The sequence below is a fragment of the Dermacentor albipictus genome, chromosome 3 (genome assembly GCF_038994185.2).
Source record: "Dermacentor albipictus isolate Rhodes 1998 colony chromosome 3, USDA_Dalb.pri_finalv2, whole genome shotgun sequence".
NCBI classification, from domain to species: domain Eukaryota; kingdom Metazoa; phylum Arthropoda; class Arachnida; order Ixodida; family Ixodidae; genus Dermacentor; species Dermacentor albipictus.
The window spans coordinates 33,221,649-33,247,198 of record NC_091823.1 but is presented as its reverse complement, the minus strand read 5'-3'; the positions used below and the strand labels follow the sequence as shown (position 1 = coordinate 33,247,198).

The 25,550-nt window shown below is 41.8% G+C and overlaps 2 protein-coding genes across 4 annotated transcripts; one reads left to right on the top strand and one right to left on the bottom strand.

The window, feature by feature from the left end:
• Positions 1-6: 6 nt before the first annotated feature.
• pix (ATP-binding cassette sub-family E member 1 pix) lies at positions 7-14,392 on the top strand. Of its 3 annotated transcripts, none has more exons than XM_065433354.1 (16): positions 7-141; positions 703-833; positions 924-1,009; positions 1,182-1,279; positions 1,344-1,461; positions 2,150-2,287; positions 4,165-4,234; positions 5,048-5,144; positions 5,250-5,339; positions 6,553-6,674; positions 6,785-6,934; positions 7,032-7,163; positions 7,641-7,810; positions 9,035-9,300; positions 12,406-12,517; positions 14,229-14,392. In XM_065433354.1, exons 2-16 carry the CDS (start codon positions 725-727, stop codon positions 14,274-14,276), a joined length of 1,806 nt encoding a protein of 601 aa, XP_065289426.1. In that variant the 5' UTR covers positions 7-141; positions 703-724; the 3' UTR covers positions 14,277-14,392. The 3 variants fall into 3 exon arrangements, with proteins under 3 accessions (XP_065289426.1, XP_065289436.1, XP_065289445.1); XM_065433364.2 differs by lacking the exon at positions 7-141 and adding an exon at positions 172-331; XM_065433373.2 differs by lacking the exon at positions 7-141 and adding an exon at positions 378-491.
• On the bottom strand, positions 14,231-25,409 carry LOC135903012 (sodium channel and clathrin linker 1-like). The gene is made up of 18 exons (XM_065433387.1): positions 25,159-25,409; positions 25,018-25,090; positions 24,869-24,924; positions 24,700-24,808; positions 24,538-24,609; positions 24,423-24,473; positions 24,177-24,338; positions 23,313-23,404; positions 23,134-23,220; positions 22,401-22,590; positions 20,203-20,274; positions 19,072-19,295; positions 16,851-17,043; positions 16,660-16,796; positions 16,114-16,252; positions 15,804-15,866; positions 14,418-14,490; positions 14,231-14,361 (listed from the first exon to the last, which is right to left on the bottom strand). The coding sequence occupies exons 1-17, from the start codon at positions 25,197-25,199 to the stop codon at positions 14,458-14,460; spliced, it is 1,794 nt and encodes a 597-aa protein (XP_065289459.1). The 5' UTR covers positions 25,200-25,409; the 3' UTR covers positions 14,231-14,361; positions 14,418-14,457.
• Between the last annotated feature and the right edge of the window lie 141 nt (positions 25,410-25,550).

Sequence of the window (25,550 nt, the reverse complement as noted above, 5' to 3'; positions counted from 1 at the left end):
GTGTTTGATTACTGAGCGTCGGTTTTGCTCTTTAGCGGGTAGGTGGCAGCACAAAACATGCCAATCGTGTTGTAGATTGGCGCAACACCTCTAGGCGCCCTTTTCAGCCATCTTGTTCACGTGGATCCTCGCTGCGGTCAGGTAACTGTCAAATTAAGTTCTGTTTAACCATTTATTTGTGCAAACGATTGTTCGATGCTTCAATGAAGAATTGTGCGCTTGGTTGCCGATCAAATTAGCCACAGCGTATCGCTCCCTGAAGGGCGTTGATTCGTAGTACCACTCTGTCATGTCTGTGCATCCGTAGTATTTCAAGCCGGCTTCAAGCAAAGTGAGCACGGGGAAAAGTGAAAAATGTTTCGCAAACATTTGCAATAGGCTGAAAAGTACCACTCCTCATCTCAATTTTCGGCTAGTTTGTCCCCCGGAATAGTAGCCACGAATGCTTGCCGGATTAGCCGCATAATTACTGCCTGTGTGACTCGTGAACGGTGAAGCAACTCGTCTTTAATATTTACTTTACTTAATTTAGGAAATGTTGGAAACGATTTGTAAGCGAATGCTGTTGAGATCATTAGACTTCGTTTGTTCATTCATTTCCGGCTCACTTCTCGCTAACTGCTGGCAGTAAACATATGGTCTGAAGGAAGGAGGTCACGCCTGCGGTAAACATTTCTAGCAAGCTCGTTCCTTTCTTTTCAGCGAGGATTGACAAGCGGCGGATATGAGTTCACAGGATAAGTTAACGAGGATCGCCATCGTCAATACAGACAAATGCAAGCCCAAGAGATGTAAACAAGAGTGCAAAAAGTCGTGCCCTGTTGTAAGACTGGGTAAGAATGACTCCCGTTAGCCTTGCCGTATGTAGCCAGCTGAGTTCTTGCCTCACTTGCTCACATTTCCGACGCATTTCTTCTGCTCAGGCAAACTTTGCATAGAAGTGACGCCTAACGACAAGATCGCTGCTATATCGGAGAACTTGTGCATCGGTTGTGGTATCTGTGTCAAGGTGGGTAATCGGTCTCTGCTCTTTGAATGACGTCCTTTGCGTCTACCTCAAAAATAAGGCGTTTCGTAATTGACGAGGTTTTCATGTGTTTATTATGCAAAATATAGCCCTGTAAACCAGTGCGGCGGCGACAGTATTCGTCGCGTTGATTTACAGTGTTTATTTGTTCCAGAAATGTCCATTCGAAGCCATTTCTATTATCAATTTGCCTAGTAACCTAGAGAAAGATACAACTCATAGGTACAGCCAGAACTCCTTCAAGTTACACAGGTGAGTAATGAAAATTGGCTACTTCTAGGGGAGCACAACTAAACGACTTGTTTTAATGCTCTAGGTTGCCTACTCCAAGACCTGGTGAAGTGTTGGGTCTGGTGGGGACAAATGGAATTGGGAAATCAACTGCCCTCAAGATTTTGGCTGGGAAACTGAAGCCCAACTTGGGGCGTTACGGAGTAAGTTGTATTCACTTGCTGAGTCACTCAACAAAACAAACTTGAACAAATAACAGATTTTTAGTTTCCTCCACATTCAGTTGCTGCCACCAGCAGAATTCAACTCACTAAATTAGAAATTGCAGTTTCACCTGTGCACATTTACCAAGAAAGCTAGTAAATTAGTTTTTTTTGCTTTTTTCAGTAGTGCAACTGCAAGTCTCGCTTAAAGCTGTCAGTGTACCTTCAATCATTATTATATAGAAGTACAAGACATTCCCACCTCAACAACATCTGTAACAGCAGACTGTGGTTTTGGCTCAGCTGATATACTTGACTGATTACATATGTCTATTTATTGAGCACTGTCTCCTGCTATATTAACTGTGTTCATATTTTTCTAACCATTTTATTCATATTCATTGAAATTTCTGGGATTCATGCACCTATACTATTGATTTGATTTATCTCCCCTTTCTTCTGATGACTTCTATCAATTTTACTTTTTCTGGTACTATATTCCACACTATCTTTTATGTTCTACTTTACTATGTCATATTGCAATTCTGATTTGTTTACTACTGCATTTCTTGAATGTATTGAATGTTATCACACTCTTGCATTGGCCACATTGTGGGCTGCAGTATCTTTTGTAGGGAAAGTAAGCAACTATTCGACTCTCTTGTGAATTATTTCCATGCACAAACAGGATCCCCCAGATTGGACAGAAATCCTTCAGTATTTCCGTGGTTCGGAGCTTCAAAACTACTTTACCAAGATTCTGGAAGATGACCTGAAGGCGATCATCAAGCCTCAGTATGTTGACCAGATTCCCAAAGCTGTCAAGGTACGCATTATCAACTGCAACTTCCCAGCTGCACTGTTTACAACCATTAAGAACCTTTGCAGGCTACAAAAGTGAGTATAGAGGTTAATTCTATTCACCTCTCACTCATACACCATACGTATTCAGTGACAGGTCGAGAATGCAGAAGAAGCTCCACGCACAAAATCTTGCCGATCCCCTGCGCTTCCATAAAATAGTTATCCTCTCACACACTGTGGTGGCTCAATGGCTACGGCATTCTGCTACTGAGCATGTGGTCGAGGGCTTGCTTTTCTGTAGCCATGGCTACATTTTGATGAGGGCAGAATGCAAAACGATTGTGTGCTTATGTTTAAGGGCAAGTTAATCCTGATCCCCCCCACACCATCTAGTCTTGCATGTCTCTTAGATTGTGTCTTGCTTCAGGATGTTAAACCTCGGGATCTCTTAAAGATAGTCCCTCCCTGCCCCCTTACAAATCGAACAGGCACAAATGAGGTGATGCGCTGTAGTTTAGAGCAAAGAAAATTTGAGTCATGAACAGCAATCGTGAACACCGGAGATAGGCAGATGTGAGGATGTATGTATAGCTAACAACACATGCACAGAGTCATACGAGGTACTCTGGGAAAAAAAGAAAGGGGTGGGTGGAGGGGATGATCTTGCCTCGCCTGGCGTCCAGAGAACTTTATGCACGCAGCTGAGAAAGAGCAACAGAAAAATCTGAGTCGGTACTTTTACAGACAAATGTGTCGTTTGTTCCTCCCAAATACTCCCTTTTTCTCCCCCGAGGCAAGTTTGTTAATGTCACAGCAATGACGAAGCAAGGCAAAGACAATATAAATATGTGGGATGCAGAAAACTGGAGAAGGCGATTTGCTGGTTGGTGCTTCTATGTTTCTTTAGAGGGGCATGTGCTGCTCCATCCTTAACCTCTCGTCACTGACGACAGTTCAGGAGGTGGTGTACTTAGCTATTTGCTTTGCAAGTGCACCATTGTGAGACCTGCATGTCACCATTGATATGGTGCAGGTTTCAAGTGATTCACAGCATTCCCCTCACACGCGGGAGGGTAGTGCCAGCCTTGTGCAGAATATCAGTCTCATTCCTCACAAACACGCCTAACTGGCACTGATGTGGCCTATCATTTTTGCTGGACTATTGTCTATGGGCTGTAGATATTTTTTAACGTTCAAATTTCGCATGATGCAGGCTAAACGTGATTTAGTTTTGAAACATCATAGGCATTTTAGAAGAGTAGAATTTGGTGCCAGTTGGTAATGCATATTTGACTGTGGTGAAGCACAATAGAGCTGTCATAGGCATGCTTGAAAATTATGAGCCCTGATTGTGCCTGCAACTTTTTACCATGCTAAAGCAAAAATCAGCTCCACAACAATTGTTGCTGCGCACATGCAATATTTCTTGCTGATACAGGCCCCTCTCAATATGCAAGCGAACTTGCGTATTGCTTGCATGACCTGCTTCACTTGTTTTGTTACGAAAACGCTGACGAGAGTGTTTTTGACAGATTTCACCATTGACTCCTACGGAGCCTAGTAAGGGACCCACAGTTTTACTGCTTGATATTGGTTTTTGTTTTTCCTTTCTGACAATATATCAAAAAATAATTTCAGCCAAATTTTGCTTTTATAGACCACCAAAGGAAGATATATATATTTTTTTAGCCCAAATTTGTCCCTATGTATTACTATACACCAAGTGCAGACAATGGTCTGGAAAACGTGGCAGCTCTCAAAATTATAGATAGATTGAGTAGGCCCTACGTTTACTGTAGCATTGTAGCAAGCTTGGTGGACTGATACATCTGCAGTGTGAAAAATTTTAGGGTTGAACTCTGTTGTGTAGGACGTTGCACACTTTGCACTCTTTTGCAGGGATCCGTGCAGCAACTCATAGACAAAAAGGATGAAATGAAGAATCAGGATGAAGTGTGCAGAGTACTCGGTTGGTTTCAGGCTATATATTTTCTTAAGAGAAGGAAGCTTTAACTTGGAGCCAAGTCGGATCTTCCTCTTCAAATTCGACTGAAACACTGAAATACTCTTATTAGGCAACCGAATAGAACAAAATTTGTTGCATTTGAGAGAAGTGAATTTCTGCTGACTCTTGGAAGCAAAATTATGAATGAAGGCCTCTTTTATGAATGCTTTTCATGATTGTTTGACAAAAATGAAATGTGGCACGAAGTTTACAATGCCCTAGCCCTACATCAAAAACATATACTATTGCAATCCAGTAAACTGCATCTTTTAAATACTAATCAGACAACTATGTTGTACATTTAGTTTACAGGTTACATGGAACGTTTACATAACCCAAGTTTTGCAAAAATCTTATTCACTTATTAGTCGTGGATATCAAGGAAGGGTGTACAGTCTAGCAGTTTTGTCCACTTTTGACATCGTAATTGAGGCACTTTACTGTGTGGTTTTGTTTCCTCGTGGAGTTAAGAGTTACAAACTTAGGCACTCTCATTTTTTATTTTTCTAACCCTTCAACTTACAATTTTTCTGAACAGTTCGAATTCCTTAATCAAACATCAATACATTTTAAGTACCTTTTTCTTTTAAATTCGTCAAATCTCATCAAAATTGTTTCAGTGGGCGCTTAGCTAAATGTCTTCTATATTTCCACATATTCTGATAGGAGCTCCTAAGACAAAGCTTCCTTTTAATGCTTGTATATTCTGCTCGAAACCTTGTGTTGTATTCTCCAGACTAAGTGGAACACATTATGACAGCTCTGTCTTCCACACAGACCTCAACAATGTGAGAGACAGAAATGTGGACGCACTGTCTGGAGGGGAGCTTCAACGCTTTGCCTGTGCAATGGTGTGCATACAGAAAGCAGACATGTAAGTATGTGTGCTTGTTTATGTGGTAGTATAAGCATTTAGTTAGCAGAGGCTGGTATCATCAACTCGTCATTCAATCAACTCATCATTCCTTTCTTTTCACAGCTTTATGTTTGATGAGCCCTCAAGTTATCTGGATGTGAAGCAGAGGCTCAAGGCTGCTCAGGCAATCCGCTCCTTGATTCATCCACAAAAGTAAGGCTGGCTCTGTGTGCGTGTGTGTACCTGTAATTTATAATTTTGCATGTTAGGCCTATGAAATAGCAGTCTGGAAAGGGGTAGGACCTACAATACCGCAGAATGAAACGTGACATGCAGAACAAATTTTTTGCAAGGCTTGCTAATTATGGACTGAAGAACACTTTCTAAAATTAAGTTGTCATGAAATTTTATGCACCTGCACGCTGTCTCAAACAAATGAAGCCCAAAGAAGAATATTCAGATTGCATTAGAACAGTCATTGCTTAAAGAATGGATACATATCATAGCGCTTGATCAAAACTTTGACGCATGATGCACCCATCTTTGAAAACAAATTGCTCCCTTACATAAGTTCTGTTAAAATTATTATTTTTAATGAATCCTCCTTCTCTCATTTTGTTTGTCCATGATGGAACCCATTTTGTGCAAGGTACACGCATTTTATAATTTGTTGCTTTCTGTGATGTTGGCCTTTCAGTATCATTATTATTAGTTTTGCCTTATAATATAAAATCAAATTTTGATGAGAGATAGGGCTAGTTGGTAACACTACAGTTGTCAGTAGCACCAATTAAAGGGGCCATGAACCACTTTTCATCGGAGTTGAGAAATGTATGTGAAGTTAAAATAGACTATCTCAGAAATACTTTGTCGCAGAAAGTACTTTCAATGCATTCAGCAGAAGTGGAGTTATTGGCAGTCGAAGGTCACCTGTGATCCCCTTTGCGATGCTCCTGCTCCTCCTTCAATGCCTTGCACTGTGAAAGCTGCAGCGGAGTGGGGCGATCTGCCTCCTGAATTTCACCATGGCACGCAGTTCAAATTTTATTTTGGATGTTCACGTAGGCACCACTATTTACAAACTTAACGTCTATGACGCACCAAACGCGGTTGTCCTCAGTGAGTGGACTCATTGCGGCCGCTGCGGTATCTACGCTACATAGCAGACCGCAGCTACATGAAACTGTACTGCGTATGCGCAGCGTTTGCTTTGTGCACGACAGGGCTTGAGTGTGCAATCCCACTCATGGTCCTGTTTGGCCACCCTGACAGTTTGAGGGCTTGGATAACCACATAATGGGGAAAAAGTGACGTCGAACATGTTGCGTTTGTACTCCTTTAAGTAGTGCTATTAGCTTTTGAGTGCCTTGTTTCACCATAGTACAGTGAATGTGCATAAAGGGCATTGCTCTTGTTTCCTTTGCAGGTATATCATTGTTGTGGAGCATGACCTGTCAGTGCTCGACTATCTGTCTGACTTCATCTGCTGCTTATATGGCGTGCCTGGTTGCTACGGTGTGGTTACCATGCCATTCTCTGTCAGGGAAGGTAAGAGTAGTCTTTTAAGCATGTAACATTGTACGAGTTTTGTAGTGCAATGTCTTGCAAACTGCTTGCACATTTGATTTCATTCCCTATTGTTGTCCTAATCTATGCAGGCATCAACATCTTCCTGGATGGTTTTGTGCCAACCGAGAATCTAAGGTTTAGGGACACCTCACTGGTGTTCAAAGTTGCCGAAACGGCTACAGAGGAAGAAATCAAGCGAATGTGTCGCTACGAGTATCCCAACATGAAAAAAAACCTAGGTAAGCTGTCACTGAGCATGTGGTGTGCGTGCCTGCGTGTGGGTAAATGAAGCTTTGAAGTTTCATATTTATATGTTAATTTGTTTCTTTACCACAGGTGACTTTGAAATGAGTGTACATGCTGGGACATTCACAGATTCTGAGATCATAGTGATGCTGGGAGAGAATGGAACAGGAAAGACAACGTTCATTCGTATGATGGCTGGCCGATTGAAACCTGATGAAGGAGGTGCGTTTGCATAATGCGTGTTTTCTATGCATTCAAGACAAGCTCGGATTTATGTTCAAGTTGAGAGTGTGTATGCTTACAGTCCACGGCTGATGCTGATGTATTTTGGGGTAAATCGTAAGCGTGGTTAAAGTCTGTAGGCCTGTTTTGTTCGCTTATCTCAGATACTAAATATTGCGATTATTAGTGCATCAGTGTGGCTGTTACGAAGTTGTGTTATTTGCAAGTGCTTGCATTAACTGACAGCGCTTTGGGTGTGAAACATATGTTCCATATTTTTGAATGTGTATCGATCTTTAAGATAGTGACGGACTTTGGGTAGATGTGCTATAGATGACTGCCTTTATCTCAGTGAACGTACGACAATGTGGTTGCACATATGACATGGTTGCACATTTGTTATGGTGATGATGGTGGCATTTCTTGAACACTTGAGCAAGTTTTTTTTAAAAGTTATATTTTTCATTACTGACGCAGGTGACGTCCCTTCCTTAAACATCAGTTACAAGCCCCAAAAGATTTCGCCAAAATCTCAAGGAACTGTGCGAATGCTGCTTCATGACAAAATAAGGGATGCCTACGTGCACCCGCAGTTCATCGCAGACGTCATGAAACCACTGCAGATCGATGCCATTATTGACCAGGAAGTAAGTATCGCAACATCACGGCCTTCCACCATGCCATCCACTTTAAACTTTTGTATGCAGCCTTTTGTATAATGGAGTTAACCCTCGTCATAACGAAGTCGGTAAAATTGGGAATTTGCTTCGTTATATCATAATTTCATTACATCGAAATTTTACCTTTTATGCAAATAATTACAGTTGCCGACGAATTTTTCGTACACAAAAAAGACTGCCGAATTTTCCAAATTGTCAGGCAATCGGAAAAGGCAAATTTTAATGAGAATAAAACTAATTTTGTTGAATTTAAGAGTTGGTGACAGATATGGTTTAATGCCATGTCGTAATATCTTCACATGGGTGGTACAAAGCGAACTCAGCCATGCTTTTGTGTGCACTCCACCCTTGCGCCTGATAGTGTTGCCCACAGTGGGACGCCGCTATCATGAAAAGCACCTGGCAAAGGGGAGCAAATGCTTCATCTGCTTCTCCCTTCAATGCGTCTCCGATACTCCAGATTATGCAACCTCCAGTATTAAACATGCGGGAAGACAACACACAATGCCACACCATCTCAGCATGCCCACTCTCTGCAATGCGGCAGATTACCTCTAAAACGGTGCATAGGCTGCATATGCGCTCAGCTTTGGAGCATTGGAGAGACTGTATCAGAGACAATATTGGAGAGACAGTAGCATTGGAGATACTGTATCTCCCTGCCTGACGCTTTTCAGGCAGGGAGATACGATCTCTCCTATGCTATTCACAGCATGTTTACAGGAGGTACTCAGAAACCTGGATTGGTAAGAATTTGGGATAAGAGTTAATGGAGAATAGCTTAGTAACTTGCGATTATAAGGTATTCTTCTCTAATGGCCGTGATCGTATAGTAGTTAGTACATTGTGTTGTGTTTGGTCATAGTACTGTGTAAATACCATCTCATTGTGCCAACAAATATTCATCGGCGGCCGCATTTCGATGGGGGCGAAATGCGAAAACACCCGTGTGCTTAGATTTAGGTGCACGTTAAAGAACCCCAGGTGGTCGAAATTTCCGGAGTCCTCTACTACGGCATGCCTCATAAATCAGAAAGTGGTTTTGGCACGTAAAACCCCATAATTTAATTTAATTTTTTTAACAAATATTCAATCAAGCTTTGCGTGGGTACACAGGAACTTGCTGCTTCAACATGTGCATTTTATATCACATGATTCTTACATTCTGTTTGTTTTTTGTGTGCCCCATAGGTGCAGAACTTGTCTGGGGGTGAGCTTCAGCGTGTGGCCCTGGCTTTGTGCCTTGGCAAGCCAGCCGACGTGTACCTGATAGACGAACCGTCGGCCTACCTCGACTCCGAGCAGCGTCTGGTGGCGGCCAAAGTCATCAAGCGATTCATCCTGCATGCTAAGAAGACGGGCTTCGTGGTTGAGCACGACTTCATCATGGCTACCTATCTTGCCGACAGGGTTATAGTCTTCGAGGGACAGCCCTCTGTCAAGACTCTGGCAAATGCGTAAGTGTCAAACTCTAGCATTTTGTAGTAAACCACATTACGTGCGACTAGTCATGCTTGAGCCGAGCATTTATTGCGTCACCAGTTTTCCTATAAGTGGAGTCTGCAAGCCCTTGGCAAAGAGCACTGCTTCAGAACTGAGCATGCTGCATGTACAGTCGACCAAAAAGTTTACGGACCACGGTATCTCAGAAAATTCAAAATATACGAGCAGCCTTTAAAAGCAGCCAGTAAAATTGATCATCACAATGTTGTTCGCATATGCCACAAAAGGCTGGAAATGGGAATAACAGTCGGTGTTTTGAGACTGAGGAGATATTCAGCTTTTTGTCAGATCTCTTGGTCCGTAAACTTTTTTGGTCGACTGTACGTCTCACAGAACGAAGGCTGGGAGACACTTTTCTTAAAGCAATACTTTAGTTTCTATGCAGCATGTTCTTCAGAACTGAGCCAACAAACAGTTCATTGGCATATATAATAATATTATTATCCACCCTTTTGTACGACATTGAATGCACAGCATGGGTTTATAATTGCCATTGCATTGACTGGAGCAAAAATTCTGCACACTGAAATTTAAGAACTGGAGTAAGGTTTAACTAAAATGTGATTGCCAAGCAAGGGCTAGCCTCCATAAACCATGGCATTTCAGCAGCAAAAGCTTAGTTTGGATTCAAAACCTTGAGTCACTTTGAGGGATAAACTCCATGGCTCATTGATTACCACATTTTTCATTGACTGAATCAGAATGCAAGTCATAAGGGTGCATTTATTTTCTATTGCAAGGCTTTCTAAATGTGAGCGTTCCTGCCATGGGCTTGTACTATATGGTTCCTTGAACAATTTTTTTTTGTGTGTGTGTTTAGGTGCCAAAAAATTATGGAAGCAAGGTGCAGCGCATAGCTGCTAGAGTTTGATGTTCACGCACAAGCTGAATTCCTTTAGCATGCCATGATGTGCACTCTCTTGCGACAGTGTGCACCTGCTTCAGCGCACATTGCTGCTGTGGCTGTAACATGTTGAGCATCCCAATATGCTAAAACGTTTGCCCATGGTGGTTGGTAACTGTTGCATTCTGTATCTACAACACTCATACTAATAGTAGCATATATACATATTAAATTATCTAGGTTGTCTAGAATTCCTAGTTACACTATGTATTTGTGTAAATAGAGCAGTAGTGTAACCATAATTACCTATAAATGCTGCAATATTCAGTGCACTGCTTTGTAATGCTGGCTTGAGCAATTACTGGAGTCAAGAGGAAGCTTTAATTCAGGAGCCCCTGTTTAACGATATATCGATAGATATAGCTTAGGTATAACAGTCATGTGCACAGAAAAAAAAAACTTCATTAAATCATGAATTTCATTAAGTCAAGTTTTTAAAGTCTTAGAAATAAAAATAACTTCACAGGCTCCCAAAACATTCTTGGTTAACGGAATCTCGTCGGTAAGCACAAGTTATCAAATCATTGCAAGAAGGTTGGTGCTGTACGGATCATGCCAAGAGCAGTACATTGGCATGGCTCACGGCCTCCGAGATTTGCATGTGGCATGTCACACAATGCCATAAATTTCAGATGCCATGGTTGATCGTGCTAAGTGCCCACAGCCATCATCAGATGGCACCCAGAAATTAAAAATGGTGTAGATTAAAGATACGGAGATCCCAATAAGAAAAAAGAAAGTTGCAGTTTCATTCAAGAGGCAACTACACAATGTAAGGTTCATAGTTTTATCAGCCATATAAATTGATGTAAACATTTGCTTACTAATTAACATGCACGGTGTCACGTATGCACAGGCAAAAACGACAGGTCTCGCTTGATGACTACGAACACTCGCTGCCACAATGCTGGCATGATGAAGAGTGCCAGTGACAGGGAGCAAACGCTTTGTGCCGCCTCTTAGAAACTTGAGATTACACGACTTCCAACACTAGGCGCCTGAGAACACAGTGTGCATCAAGGCCCCAGCCACCTTGGCTCGCCCTTGGCCTTTGTACGCACTACAGATTGCCCCTAAGATGCAACCTGTAGCCTACATATGTGCTCAGCCACACGGATAGCCTTGCGCTGTAGCCATGGCTGTCCGTGAAAACGCCCCTTCCTCCCTTGCACTGGAGGAATCGCCGCTGGGGGTAAAATATAATTGACAGTATGAGTTTCCGGCAAAAAAAAAAAAAAAGAAGCTTCCATTGCTTTTACACGTAGAAGCATGGCCTTTGAGATTGGTAGCTGCTGTTACTCACAGGTGCTGCACGGCCTACAGCCTCGGTAAGTTCTTCACTTACGCGAGAGATGGCACAGTTGTTTCCTGCATAAAGCGCTCCCGCACGCACACTTTAAGGAACCCGATTATCCTGTTCACATGAAGTTTTCGCTGCTTGATTTTTTAAAGCAGAAGGAACTGGGCAAATGATTACCTTTCCCCCACGTGACATTGTTATAGCTTCTTTTCTAGGTTTACTAGCCACGAAGGCACCAAGTATATGCTTGAAATGGTTAGAAACTTTGTTGAATCAAAACTGCATCACAAAAAGACTTCGTTAAATCTTTTAAAAAAATTTATGGTTTTTAATGGAACTAGATTCGGAAAATGAAAATTGCTTGTCCAATCGAGGTTTGACTGTACATGGAAAGAGAGAGAAAGTTAAAATCCAGTAACTGTAACAAGGAGATCCTTTATTTAGGCTGTCAATTTTTTGGAGAAAGATCCTTGAGTATTGCAAGAATTCCAACCATATCAAGTTTGCGACTTTACAACTGAGCAATGAAAAACAATATCACAATTTTGTACATCTAAAGTGAACAAAATGCATTGTAACACACTCTTGAAATGTACCGCTAATTTGTGAGTGGGCTTTGCAAAACCCTTGTAAACATTGTAACAATTTCATGTAAGCTGTAAATTTATATATAAATTTTTTTTAAACTTTTGACGCTCAAATGGATGCAGTTTGTAAAACTGCCATATCTGTTTTTGGTGCAGAGTTACGGATGTGTAAATTTCATGCTCTTTTTTTTTTGCTGATGTTGGCACATGTGCCGAACAGTGTTCAGATGCTGCTGCTACATTTCTGCCCTGTTTTTGCGTTGCACAGGCCGCAGATGCTGTTGGCAGGCATGAACAAGTTTTTGGAGCTGCTCAATATCACATTCCGCAGGGACCCCAACAACTACAGGCCAAGAATAAACAAGCTCAACTCTGTGAAGGTAACAGATATTGAAGTACTGCAGCATGTGTTTGCCATATTTTCGCACATATAACCCAAAGCTAAGAATTTTAGAAATTTAAGGACAAAGTGAAGTTGGGTTTAACACGCAGAATTTCACTGTCAGGTGCTGCTTCTCGGCAATGCACTCTGCATTGCTGCGAGTCTAAATTACTGAAATTACATGTAAAAAAATTTTCCACATATTTGCCTTGTGCTTAATTTGTTTTCACAAGTAGTGATTTGCATTGAACCTTTTCTTTTTTTCTATGGTTGCAATTGCTAGTGTGGTTATATGTATGAAATTATAGTATCTATTCAAACTTGGTCTGTGACTTGGAACCTGAAGTGCACATATTTTTTGGAGGTTCCAGCCAATTTCTCAGAAATATTGTCCAAAATTTATGCTCTCCTGGTTGATACAGTGAAATCTCGTTAAACCGTAGTTGGCCGGAGCTCGGAAAAAGTATGTACTAAACACTAGTACTGCTTAACCGAAATAGAACGAGATTGCCCACTTACATGTCAAAAACAGAACAAGGAACTCGGAGAGAGTGCGATGAAAGGAGAAAAAGAAATGCAGTATTTATTTACCTCGCGCGACAAAAGTATTATTTTCGTTTGATGCCACGGCCGCTTAACAGTAACGACTGCAGTCTCAAACTTACTGAAGCTGCGAGCCAGCTTTTTGGCCAGCCCCCCCTCTTCTCGGCAAACACTCGCATGGCAGATGCCTCGTTGGCATTGCATATTCTCCGTGCACGGGCACTGTAGCGTTGCAGAAGTTGCAGGTGCCTTTTTATTGAGGGGTGCTGTTCTCATCGTGACGATTGCATTAATGAAGCTGACGTAACGCGCAGCTTTTGCCACTGCCGGGTCTGAATCGACCATGCTGTCGCTTCCCGTGTCGTCCTCATCACTGTTGCTAGGTGACACTTTGGCAACAGAGGCAACGATGGCGAAAAGTTGAACCTCGTAGCCTACATCTGTTCGTGGTCGCAGCAGCGCTGCCGAGCAACTTCTTTACATTCCAAATTCCACACACCGTAGTCAACAGTAGACCCATGTCGTGTGCCAGCACCGACTTCTTCGTGTCACATTTGATAGCATGAACAATGTCTAATTTTTCTTCTATGCTGAGCACCCGGCGACTTTTTTTTGTCCGAGCTTTGGCAATAACGCGAGTCCTTGCTTGCACAATGCCACAATGCTCTCTGTGGCATGGCGCTGAAATGATGTTGATGTTCATGTGACTTCACGCACAAATGCACAAGGTGCTTGGAAGCTGTTCTGATCTCTGAGGCCTGTTGTTGTGCCGAGCCGCCCGAGGGTGACGACATACTACCGTGTTTGCAAGACGAAAAGTGGAAACACTACGTGTTAACCGATGTGTACGCAGTAAGCTGGTGCAGCTTATGCGGATACAGAACACATTATGTTCAATGGCCACTAAGTCGGGGATTTGAATTCACTACTTTTAAAACGGAACTACTGTTTAACGAGGTTTTACTGTACAGGGAAATAAACCAGCACCTGTAGTGGAAGCAATAATGAAACTTTCCAGTGTGGTGTCAGTGCACTACAGACAACTGTTGATAAGGTTGACTTTCTCTCCTCTGTCCTTTTTTTTCACATTCTAAACCACACGCCAGAACAAGAATGCACTGCAAAACTGTTGCTGTGTTCACATTCACATTGTTTGTTCTTTACAGGACACAGAACAAAAGAAAAGTGGCAACTTCTTCTTCCTCGAGGATTGAAAGAGAAGCTCGACGTGGGAACACGCTTTCCAGCTGTCATGGAGTGCCACTTGGAGGAGGCAGTCACAAGTGTGACCGAATAAATCTGTCATACGAAAGCATGGCAGTTTTCCAAATACTGTCTCATTAGTTTTTATTCACAGCATATAGTCATCGGCAGTCATTCTTTGCTGGGCCTCCTTTATGCAGATAATGTGTGACGTTCTTGCAGTGCCTGCGGAATATTACAAGGGATGTCAATGGCTCAGAGACAGTATTTTTCATCTATACCAGGGGTTCCCAAACATTTTGGCCTCGATGAACCCCACCTGCCTTCCTGGAGTTACCCAGAATCTGCCAATCGATGGCCTCGTGACGAATCAATTGAACGACAATAAATAGAGGGCAACAAGAGTGTACCAGTTATTGAATCGTTTAAACAGGATAATCAATGCGTGGTTCAGCCTAAGCTTACTTGATGTGCAGTCGACGTACTTCCACTTAGGAGCTGCATGAAGTGATATTTTTGTACAATATGCCGACGGCCAGTTGTAATACCTCAACAATTCAACACTGAGCTAGATTTGAAGGTGGCTTTTAGCTTGCAGGACATATGAGTGCATTCTAGTTCAGACCACCCTGCAAGCACAAATAAAACGTGCCCAATGTGTGCACTGCGGGCCTGAGAATCGCACAGCAACAAGTCTGCCGTGATGGTCTCTCTTGTCAGTACATACTACATGTGGCTTTGTTGAGTCCATACTCTAATGTAAAGATTCACTCGAGAGCAGATGGAATTTGATTTGGCCACTCGCAGAAGCCTGTTTGGGAATATGGGAAACCCTGATCGAAACTGGAAGTTTTTACAGATAAACGCTCAAGATGTACTGTATTACTTTTTTGAACTGGAAGTTTTTACAGATAAACGCTCAAGATGTACTGTATTACTTTTTTTTTTTTTAATGAAGGTGTTCACACAGTGCGCTTCATTGAAACCCTCCGAGTGTTTATGTGGTGGGTCCAAGAAAATTAAGGATGAGCTTTCCTCTTTAATTTTGCACCCTTACTTCTGTGTTACATGAGTGTTTTTGCATGCTCAGACCATTTTTGTACAGAAAATTACCCCAACTTGCTAGGTTTAGTCTATGTCCTGAGCAGATGCCTTCATATGGCATCACTGACAGCTGAGGCGGAAAGTTCAAGGTGATGACACCGCGTATCTTTTGCGGCTTGGCCCTATTGGCATTCCACAAGTGTAACTTATACCCCAGCCAAACAGGTCACTTTTGATTGTGATTAGGATCGATTTTCTCAATCATGATTGACGCCTTTGCACAAGCTGTGGAAGGGAGCCAATTGCGGTCAAGAAACTTGATGCCACTCAGGCACAATCGTGATCAAAAGTGCACTTTGTGACCAAGGTACTACGTATACAACTTAGTACTGCTCTTTAACAGGGGATGCACTTTTTTTTACATGCTTATGCAGTTAGGTCTTTCAGTGATTGGACGAAACATTATTTCTAGCAGACACAAAAATTGCACTTACTGTTGCACTCTGCTTCACTTGACTTTCATGTCTTTGATGACAGACACGTCCTTTTCTTTTGTCCTTGATAAGGATAAGGGAAGTAATCAGTTGGCATTAGTAGGTGCAGCTGTGGTTAGAAGTTTGAAGAACCCTTGCTAAACATGTGCTAATTGTTGATGGTAATCTGACAAACACCTGCACTAAAGAACATGCATTTGAAGTAAGCATGGATTTTCTAAATGACATTACTGTCTTCCTTGCCTTCATTCCCATAATTATAGGCTGGCTACTTGTTTGAGAAGAATTTTAATATGGGGCTTGTACACACCTTGTGAGTTTCTTTTGCTGTGTGGTATACTTTCTTTTGCAAGTCTATGTTCACCCTCTTTAGTGCAGATATCTTTTTTCGGGCAGCCAATAACTCCGTTTCAAACTCTGATGCCATCCTAGATGCCTCTGTTTTCCACCTACGCACAAGAACAAAAAGACGAAGTAACCAGACATATGCATGTGTTGGCGCTCACGAAGTCATGCAGCTGTACCCTTCAATTTTGTGCAGTGTTGTAGTACAACCTTAAATTTGTGGGCAGCTAAAGCTTGTCGCAATTTTCTCCCTTGCGTGCCTCTGTCAAAGTATTTTTTTTATGCTTGCATGCAACGTTAAGCATGAAAAATTTGGCAAGGAACTTTACTAGCAAAATATGTCTCTAATGTCTTTCCATCCTCTGCACTCTCAGCCAGTGCACTGGTCTGATCTCAAAGGTGGTGACATTGGTAATGCCATGCACAGAGAACCCGAAATTCGTGCAATAAGCCCACCATGGGTATTCACAGTAAAATAAGCAAAGTTAGCAAAACCACCTGCAATGCATACTTATCATTCACAGCCTGCTGTGCTTGTAGCAGTGCCTGTGCATTCATTAGCTTTTTTTCGAAAGTGTCTTCCATCCGTTGTAACTTTGCACCATGGACTAGCTTCTCTTGTTCAAGTGCCTCTGTTAGGGCAGCCACCTGCGAGGAGTGTAAAACATGATGCACAGTTGCGATGTGCAGTCAATGACTCACCTCAGCAGGATGTCTCTTTCGCAGTGCAATGCACTCTGCTTCTAAAGTGTGTACTCTTCGGCGGAGCTCTGCCATTTGGTTCTCAGTTTCAACCGTTGACTGCTGCAGCTGATCAGCATGTCTCTCAGCCTCCTGTAGTAAACTCTGAAGTCGCTGGATCTCCAGCTCCCTCTGCTTTATCTTGAATGCACTTCTGCATGGATGACAAAGATCGACTCGGCATTGACGATGGTTATAGTTGCAGAAAGGCATTAGACTAGGCATACTTGCGGTGGCTGGGTCAATAAAATTGCCAGGCAGGCCATGACCGCTCAATTAAGTGAATTTAGTATCCCAAAGCTACACATGGGCTATAAGACATGCCATAAGGGTAGGCTCCAGATTAATTCTGACCACCTGGCGTTCTTTAACCTACACAACTCATTTTCAAATCCTGCCTCCATCAAAGGACAGCCACTGTGGCCTGGGAATCAAACTCACAACCTTGCACTCTGCAGCAGATTGTCATAACCAATGAGCCACTGTTGCTGGTGCATAGACTAAGAAAAGATAACAGATGAAATTATAAACAGTCGAAATGGAACCAAGGGAAGTGCAGAGTAATTGAGATACAGTAGTTTGATTGTTAAGGAGAAGTATTTGACGAGTGCTCCTTGGTTAGATGTCTAGCTCTGTTTTACTTATTTATAGCACTGCATGCAGCATGCGGAGGTTGTAGGTTCGGCCCTCTCATGCCATTTTGCCTTTATTTCTACTTGGACTTCAGTCTCTCTGTGGGTCCGGATACCTGCTGACCTCTATTAGCTTACTTCGCTTGAAGGAACATAAAAGAGATACGCTAAATCAGTTTAGGCTGATAAAATATACTTTGACCTCACAACTTTGACCACAGAAGTGATCAAAGTTGCATTTTTAAAATTTTGCGCTTACACCCCAGCACTACAGTACATTGGCGTGATATCACGGATTTCTAAGTACTTTTTTGTATTTGGACCATTGTGGCTCAGCAAGAGTTCTTGAAACTTGCCAAGTTCAGTCTTTGGCTCGTTTAGAATACAATGTGGTCCATATTTTCCGGTAAATAATTACCTAGGACCCTGGAAATGCTGTAAAAATTCACGTCACAGCGGGCTGGTATGGGAACTTCTAGAGTTACTGTGTATGCTACCAAAAGTACCATTTACAGTAACTCTAGGTACTTCAAGGCGGCGACACCACCTGTTGTTTGTTTTTGCAACTTTTCTGGCTTATCAAGCTTCACCTTATGGTAAGAGTTGCTTTATTGACATTGCAGAATGGTAATTTACAGCAACAGCTAAAAAATTGTTTTTATTTAATGTCCATTTAACAAGTTGTCCACTTACCTTGAGTCTTCTTGTTAGACAAACTGTGTGTTGAGCAGTGCTGCTCTTTATATAGGGTGTCCCACGTAACTTGAGCCAAACATTAAAAATATGGAAATGCCATGTAGCTGGACAGAACGAACGTAAAGTTTACTGTCACTTGAAGATACTCGGAATAATTTGTGCATTTTGCCTAATTACATAATTTGTAATAATTATTCAACTTCTCAAATATTATGAATATATATGATAAGTGTCAATGAGAAAATTGTAGAGCAACATGAAAAACTCCCAACACAGCTTTCTGTTGCTCAATACAAGCTAAATAAGTGTTTTTCCAAGCATGAAAGAAGCTGATAAATTGCCGAACGAAAAATTGCTGTGCGACTGGCCACTCGAGGCACTTCATGTGTATTCGCAGGCTTCTCTCGTGCTTGGAGAAAGTATTATGCAGCAAATACTGAGCAACAGAAAGCTGTATTGGGAGTTTCTCATGTTGCCTCACAATTCTCTCACTGACACTTTTAATCTATAATATTTGGGAAGATGATTAATTAATTAAGCCTAATTATGTAATTAGGTGGAACACAAGAAATAATCTGAGTATCTCCAACATTACCTCAGTTCTGACCAGATACGTGGCATTTGCATATTTTAAAATTTTGGTTCAAGTTACGTGAGATACCTGGTATGTGTAGCTTAATATACTGCAGGCAGTGAACTCAATAAACACTGTTTTCTAAAGCTGGTTCCATATATTTGTTTGGTTGTCTATTTTAAGCTGCTCCAAACTCGGTGTTTGCCAAGTTAAGAGTTCTGTGGCCCATCAGCCATTCTAGATGCATGCTTGTTTCAGGCATCTCTGGATGATCACTCACTGTTTTTCTTGGTGTAACAACTTGTCCTGCAGTGATTCGGCAGCAAGTCGATGCTTCTGGCACATCCTTTCAGCCTGCATCAGTGTCTGGCTAAGTGCCTGAAAAGCAGGGTCACGGTTGAGTTTCAAGTCAGCTTGGCGTTTCTGAAGCCTTCCTGTCTCCTCCCTTAGTCTACTGTTCTCTTCAGACAGGTGAGCTGTGAGTGACTGCTGCTGCTGTAGGGCCTGTAAAAAGATTGGTCTGGCATGTATCGCTTGGCACCATCCGGCGTCGTACATATCTGCAAATTTGTCACATTCCCGCTAGTATTACCCATACCAGAAATACGAGAAATTTAGAAGTATGAAGTGGAGGGCACATGCTTTACACACCAGTTTTGCTACACTGTGCAACTTCATGGCAACACAGAACACATTGACATGAAACTCTCTTTTGAAGAGCATGCAGCTTCACACCAATATGCTTCTCATTGCTGTGAAGCCAGCCTGTGTCACACAGTGTCCTGCGTGACATAATTTTACAGTGTTGCGTATATGAAGGTTTTAACGATCTTGAATAAGTCAAGATACATGTGCTATTCCTCTACCCCTCGCCTCTTTTGTGAGTGTTCAAACTCTGGACAGAACCCTGGCCGTCAACAGATTGGCTCTCCCATAATGCTTAGTTGTTTGGTGGCACAATATTGCAGCATTCCCACTTCATATTCCCAGCATGAAATTAGTTAGAGGAGGTGGATGTTATTGGTGCATTATGTTCGCTGCATGCTTTCAATTGTGATAGGCTTGCTTCAGCTGTAAATCATGCACACACATTATGACGCATCATGTTCATGCAAGATGGTGCATATGTCACAACTGCAAAGGTAGTATTAGTAACCAGGAATAGAAGGTGCATAGAATAGACACTGTACAACACTAGTGCGGCACTTCCATTGCCGCACTGTGCGACACCTGGCAAGTCCTCACTGTAGTGAAAAACATTTGTTGACATCAATCAAGATTTGCATTGCAATGACTCTTTCAGTGCATCAGACAGTCTGATATTTAGAGTAAAAATTTCGTGTACAACTCGCTTGGATTTTCAACATGCAACAAGTCTTGGTGCTTGCTACTAAAATTTGTTAGCCTGTACCTGCTGAAGCTGCCCAATTTGCTTGACGAGTTCTTTTATACGCTGGTTTCCTTTTTCACGAAATTTCTCCACCTGCAATTGATGTGGAATTGGGAAGAAGTCAACCAAGGAACGTATTTACATGAGCAACAGCTTTTTGATATGCAAATTTTTTTTTTCCAATTTTTGAAACATGTAGTGATAGTATCTCAATTTGTACACCATGTAGATATTGAAATATAGCCACATTATTATTATTATTATTGTTGTGAAATTATGTCTCAAAATCTGGGTATTAGCTCTCTAAGAAGTTCTGTTTGTAAACCTCTAGGCTTAAAGGGGCCCCGAGCCACTTTTTATCAAAGTGGAGAAAGGCATTTGAAGTGAAAATAGGCTAGTTCAGAAATACTTTGGTGCAAAAAGCACTTCAATGCGTTCAGCAGAAGCGTAGTTATTGGCAATCAAACACAGCCTCCGCTGTGCTCCCGTTTCTTCGTCAATGCCTTGCACTGTGAAGGCAACGGCACAGTGGGGTGTGCCCACAAAGCTCTTCCTTGTAAATGTCACTGTAGTTTAAATATCATCATAGACGCCATGACTACCGCCTTTGGTGCCTAAGACACGCTAAACCTAAGCCAAGCGCGGTTGTTCTCAGCAAGCCGCAGTACACTTAGCCAGTGGACTCATGGCTGAACCCTGTGGCGGCCACAATATCTACGCCATGTAGCCGACCTCCACTTCATGTCAGGTATTGGCCAACAGCACACGTCTAAGGAAATGATGAAATAGTGCGTCTAGAAGAGAGTGAGGACGGGGCCTTCTGTTGGAAAGACAGTGTTTGAGAGAAAGGTGACTTTATGATCTGCTTGCAAGCTTGAAGCACCGTATACGACAGCAAAACTTGGCCGAGATCTTCACAGCAGTGTATCCTACTCGCGGAGTGGTTCAGGGCGCCTTTACAACACTTCAGCATTTTTTAACATTTTGATTACCTGAAATCTGCACTCTGTGTCTTTATCATCTTGGCATCTACATAAAAGAGTGTTTGATAAACTGCTTTACTGGAAGGAACCTTAACAGACAGTTATTATGTAGCCTATCCCATATCCTTAATGAGAGCATAATTTAGAAACTCTGCCGTATGCATCGCCATTGCATAGTGGCAGGTGACTGAATTAACTGCATAATCTTCAAGCACTATTTGTGCCTTGAGTTTAACGTTTGCTGCATGTAAATGCTGGTGCATTAACTTTTCCCCGAAAAACAGCAATCGAAGCAAGGTCGAAAGAAAAAAAGTTGGAAGGCGTTTCAACCTCCAATTGATGATCGATCAAAGACAATGTTTTCCTGAGCAAGTTAGGGTTGAGAAAGGAGTAGAGTCACTGGCACTCTATCGTGACACTCCTCGTGTTAGGGGAGTAGGAACCTTGGACTGTTTAAATTTTTTTTGCTACACTATCTTTGGGATCGGCCAACATTCTTAGACTGCACATACCCATGGGAATGGCCAACATTTTTAGGCTGCACTATCTTCGGCATTGGCCCACGTTTTTAGACTGCAATATCTTTAGGATCAGCCCACGAGAAAGGCTAGAAATCTAGATACCCAATATGAGAAAACAGGGCTAACTCACTAAGAAAAACACTATCATAAAAAAAAATGTCACATTCCAACTCACAGTCTGGCTCCAGACTTACTGTATGCCAGCCAAGCATGCTATTGCAGAGCTACATCCCCAGTTGCTTCAGACACACCATATAAAACTGCAAAGACTATCATGCTGGTATTACGTGCCTTAGCATGCCAAATGTGAACTGCGTCAACGAAGAAAAAGAAGGCACTGTTATTAGGCAGTGCTTACTTCTCATGCGATGTGTTGCTTACATGAGCACTACTGGCATCTTTCCTTAACCAGCCATTTGCCTTAGGCCTTTCTGAAATTGCAAACTTGCTTTGCACATACGGCAAGTGAATCCAATTAAGTCAACGTAAAAGGAAAGATGTGTGAATTAATAATGACGAAGTTGTCACTGCAAATGTACTACAGAGCTCATCTGGCAAATACCTTTTCTTCTTATTATTTTTAAACTTTTTACTTAACATGGTGCTTCCTTCACTCCATGGCAACTATTGGCTACCATGAATCGTTATGGCGCTCAGGTTACCAAGATCAACGAAGCAGCAGACCTCTAGTTTACACAGCAAGTTTTTAATTCACCTCACTTGCTGTATGATGAGCAGCCTCCTCCACCACAGCTTCAAGTGAAGTTCCCAACTCTATTACTTCGCTTTCCAGCAGCTCACACCTCAGCTGCACTTCTTGTTTCTCAAGGAGTGCTCGCTCTGCAATGCTGACGCTCTCCTGCGCATGTTCCAGTGCAGAGCTAAGTTGTTCTTGTAGTGCCTTGCTGCAAATTAATAGAAAAGGAAGCAAACTACCACAGCTGTTCGCTTGTAATTTTTGCCCTGATAACACAATCGCTTCTTAAAGAGTTTGAAATATTGTCTGTGCATTTACTAACACAGGCAGCAAGAGTTGTCTTTCTATGGCTTCACTGAAGAATGCTAGCACAACCACCTAACGGAAATCTGATACGATGACTGCACACAAATGCAAAGAAATGTTACGTTTAATAATTAGAGCAGGAAAGTGCATGGGAAATGGGGCTAATCAAGCATCTTTGATGCAGCTTTTATTCTCTTTCTCTCATGGAATTTTGTAGATGTACTGTGTTTGCTGGGGCACAATAGGCTTAAGTGCTTACAGCCACAATAAAGAGCAGAAGGTAAGACATCCTACTTAAGCATTCCAATATCTTTCTGTGTTTGCCTCACCTTGTTTGGCTCTACATTCACTTTCACATAAATTTAATTGCTTGCTTCAAAAGTTAACTGTTACTATCTATCAATTGCTGATATGAACAATCTGTGATGTAAATGTGTATACAAACCTTCGATTCTGACAGGACTTCAACTCTTGCGAATGCTTAGTGCTTTCTGCATTAAATTTATTCAGCTGAGCTTCAACTGCTGCAAGCCTGCAATGACAGTGCCATGGGGATCATTATGCTAGTGAAAACAGGACAAGAAAAAAGTGCTAAAGAACATGGATTATGCAGTTAGCTAGCACCTTGAAATCGCATCAGTCCGCTCTTCTTCTGCCAAAATGAGTTTCTCCTGAGTTTGTTGCAGGCACAGTAGAACCTCATCAAGTTTCTTTTCCTGAAGTTGAAAAGGATTTCCCATGTCTCCTTCACCAGTTCTCACATTAGATTCTTACTCAAAGAAACTTATGCCAATACATACTGAACATTCCTAAAAACGTGGTAAAAAATGACACTAGATCACTTTACACTGTTATAGAATGTTGCATTGAAACATTGTTTCTTTGGCAGGCAAAGGTTAATTAATAGAGCACAAAGTGAGCACCAAATTTTCCTCTTCAGTTTTGCATCCAAACTGCAATACCAATTACCCCAGGGGATGTCACAGATTTCAATATTTTCTGGTTATTTCTGTCGCTTAGAAGTACTGCAACTTGTCATGTTATGTTTTTGATTATTTTGAATGCAACATAGCCCTCTTATATATAGACAACTAAATTTGAGAAGATACACAAGAACATCGTGGCATAACAGGAAGCTGGTAAAGAAATGTTAAGCTAGCACTGGTACTGGCGTTTTTTTTTCTGTATTTTTTCTGGCTGACCAACTGCCTTTTCACAGTTGGACTGACGTATCTGGTATGCCAGGGCTGTAATTTTCTGTAGTGTCAATTCAAGTATTATTAGGTTGTTCCATACTAAGTCCTTTTCAATTTGAAGTATAAGAATGACACTAATTCATGAAACTCATTCATGTTAGTATGACAGGCTACATTGCACCAGATGTCTGGAACTGTAATACATACAGAAAAATCATACACATGCGTGCATATATGACCGGAAAAGGATATTAGATATGTGCATGTTCACAGTTAGTGTAGTTCCACTTACCTTCTCCTGGAGCTGGTTTTCAATCACACATACTGGTTCACTGTAGCGTGCCAAACGCAACTTTGTGTTGTGAAGGCTTTTCTGGGTCTCAAAGAGCTCATTTTTAGTTTTCTCTAGCTCACGAAAAGTTTCCTCATGCCTATTTTCATAGTCAGCCTTTACCTATATACAGAAACACAAATGTTATATTAAAGGTTAATTTTCAGGACTGTTGTAAAAAGTGCCATGTCAACTCAGCACACTTACTTTTTCTATAGATTGGTTAAAGGTATCTCTATCAACACAGTCCTTTTTTTCCTGAAAGGCAATAGAGAAATTAACCACAATCGAATTTCTATATCACTATATAACTGCATTATACCTCTAGCTGGGTTTCAAGGCGGTCCATCTCCTGCAGTGCTGTTTGGAGCATTTTGGATGTGATATTCTTGTCCTGTGAAAGATTTCTCGATCAGAAAAGAAAAAAAAAAGGCATGCTGTAACTTGCGTTTTTCATCACACTGAAAGAGATAATTAAACCTGCCTCAGTAACAACATCCAGATGAGACTGAAGATCTCTTAGAAGTTGATTGCTATGGGGCGGATCGGACGCTAAATTTTGTTCCACTTGACGTCTCAGATCTCGGTGGAGGCTGAAAACAGAGATAGAAGTAATTAGAGAGCTCAAAGAACAAACAAAAGACAAGAATTACCAGCGATTGCTAGCGACGAGGATTAGCGCGTCCTTCTTGAGTGATTTTATTACGTTCTGAAACGGAATAAAAGGTGGAACATCGGAAGAATGATCTGTGGAAGTGACGCACGCATTACGCGCATTGACAAATGTCCATGAACGCTTTACCTGAAAGTGCTGCACCTCAGTAAGTATATAACGCAGCAGCGAGTCATATTCCCTTAGGAATGGTTCGAAAGTCCTGAAACGAATCATGAGATATGTATACATTTGAAGAAGACAAAAGCATCATTAGTAAATTAAGCTCACCGAAGAGACGCTTCTCTGTAACGGCGTCGATTCACATCCATAACCAGAGGTCACGAAAAATAATAATTTATTGAGCTCAAGCAGTTCGTCACGGCGGACATGCGACTCAGCAGCTATACGCAATAATCGCACGAAAGAGGGGTGTACACTATAAAAAAATAAGGTTCAAACGAGCCGCTACTTTATTCGCCATTTGTAAACAAATACGTCTGGCCGACCGGGGCGCCGATATGGTCGATACGGCGAAACACCTGATACAGATGAATTCAGATATTCAAGCCAAAAGCTCAATTAAAGTTAACACAGCTCCTTGTTTTGTGAACTAATTCTGTTTGCAGAAATAAATTGCCGCACTGTCCACTTTGAGCGAAAACGAAGTTGCGGAACGGTGG

Excerpts from the sequence above, each read along its gene's own strand:
- LOC135903012 (XM_065433387.1), bottom strand. The coding sequence starts at position 25,199 with ATGGATGTGAATCGACGCCGTTACAGAGAAGCGTCTCTTCG. Across the intron at positions 25,091-25,158 it reads TACAGAGAAGCGTCTCTTCG|GACTTTCGAACCATTCCTAA; the intron begins GTGAGCTTAATT and ends GATTCGTTTCAG. Across the intron at positions 24,474-24,537 it reads GCCTTGAAACCCAGCTAGAG|GAAAAAAAGGACTGTGTTGA; the intron begins GTATAATGCAGT and ends ATTGCCTTTCAG.
- pix (XM_065433354.1), top strand. The coding sequence starts at position 725 with ATGAGTTCACAGGATAAGTTAACGAGGATCGCCATCGTCAATACAGAC. Across the intron at positions 2,288-4,164 it reads AGATTCCCAAAGCTGTCAAG|GGATCCGTGCAGCAACTCAT; the intron begins GTACGCATTATC and ends ACTCTTTTGCAG. Across the intron at positions 7,811-9,034 it reads ATGCCATTATTGACCAGGAA|GTGCAGAACTTGTCTGGGGG; the intron begins GTAAGTATCGCA and ends TGTGCCCCATAG.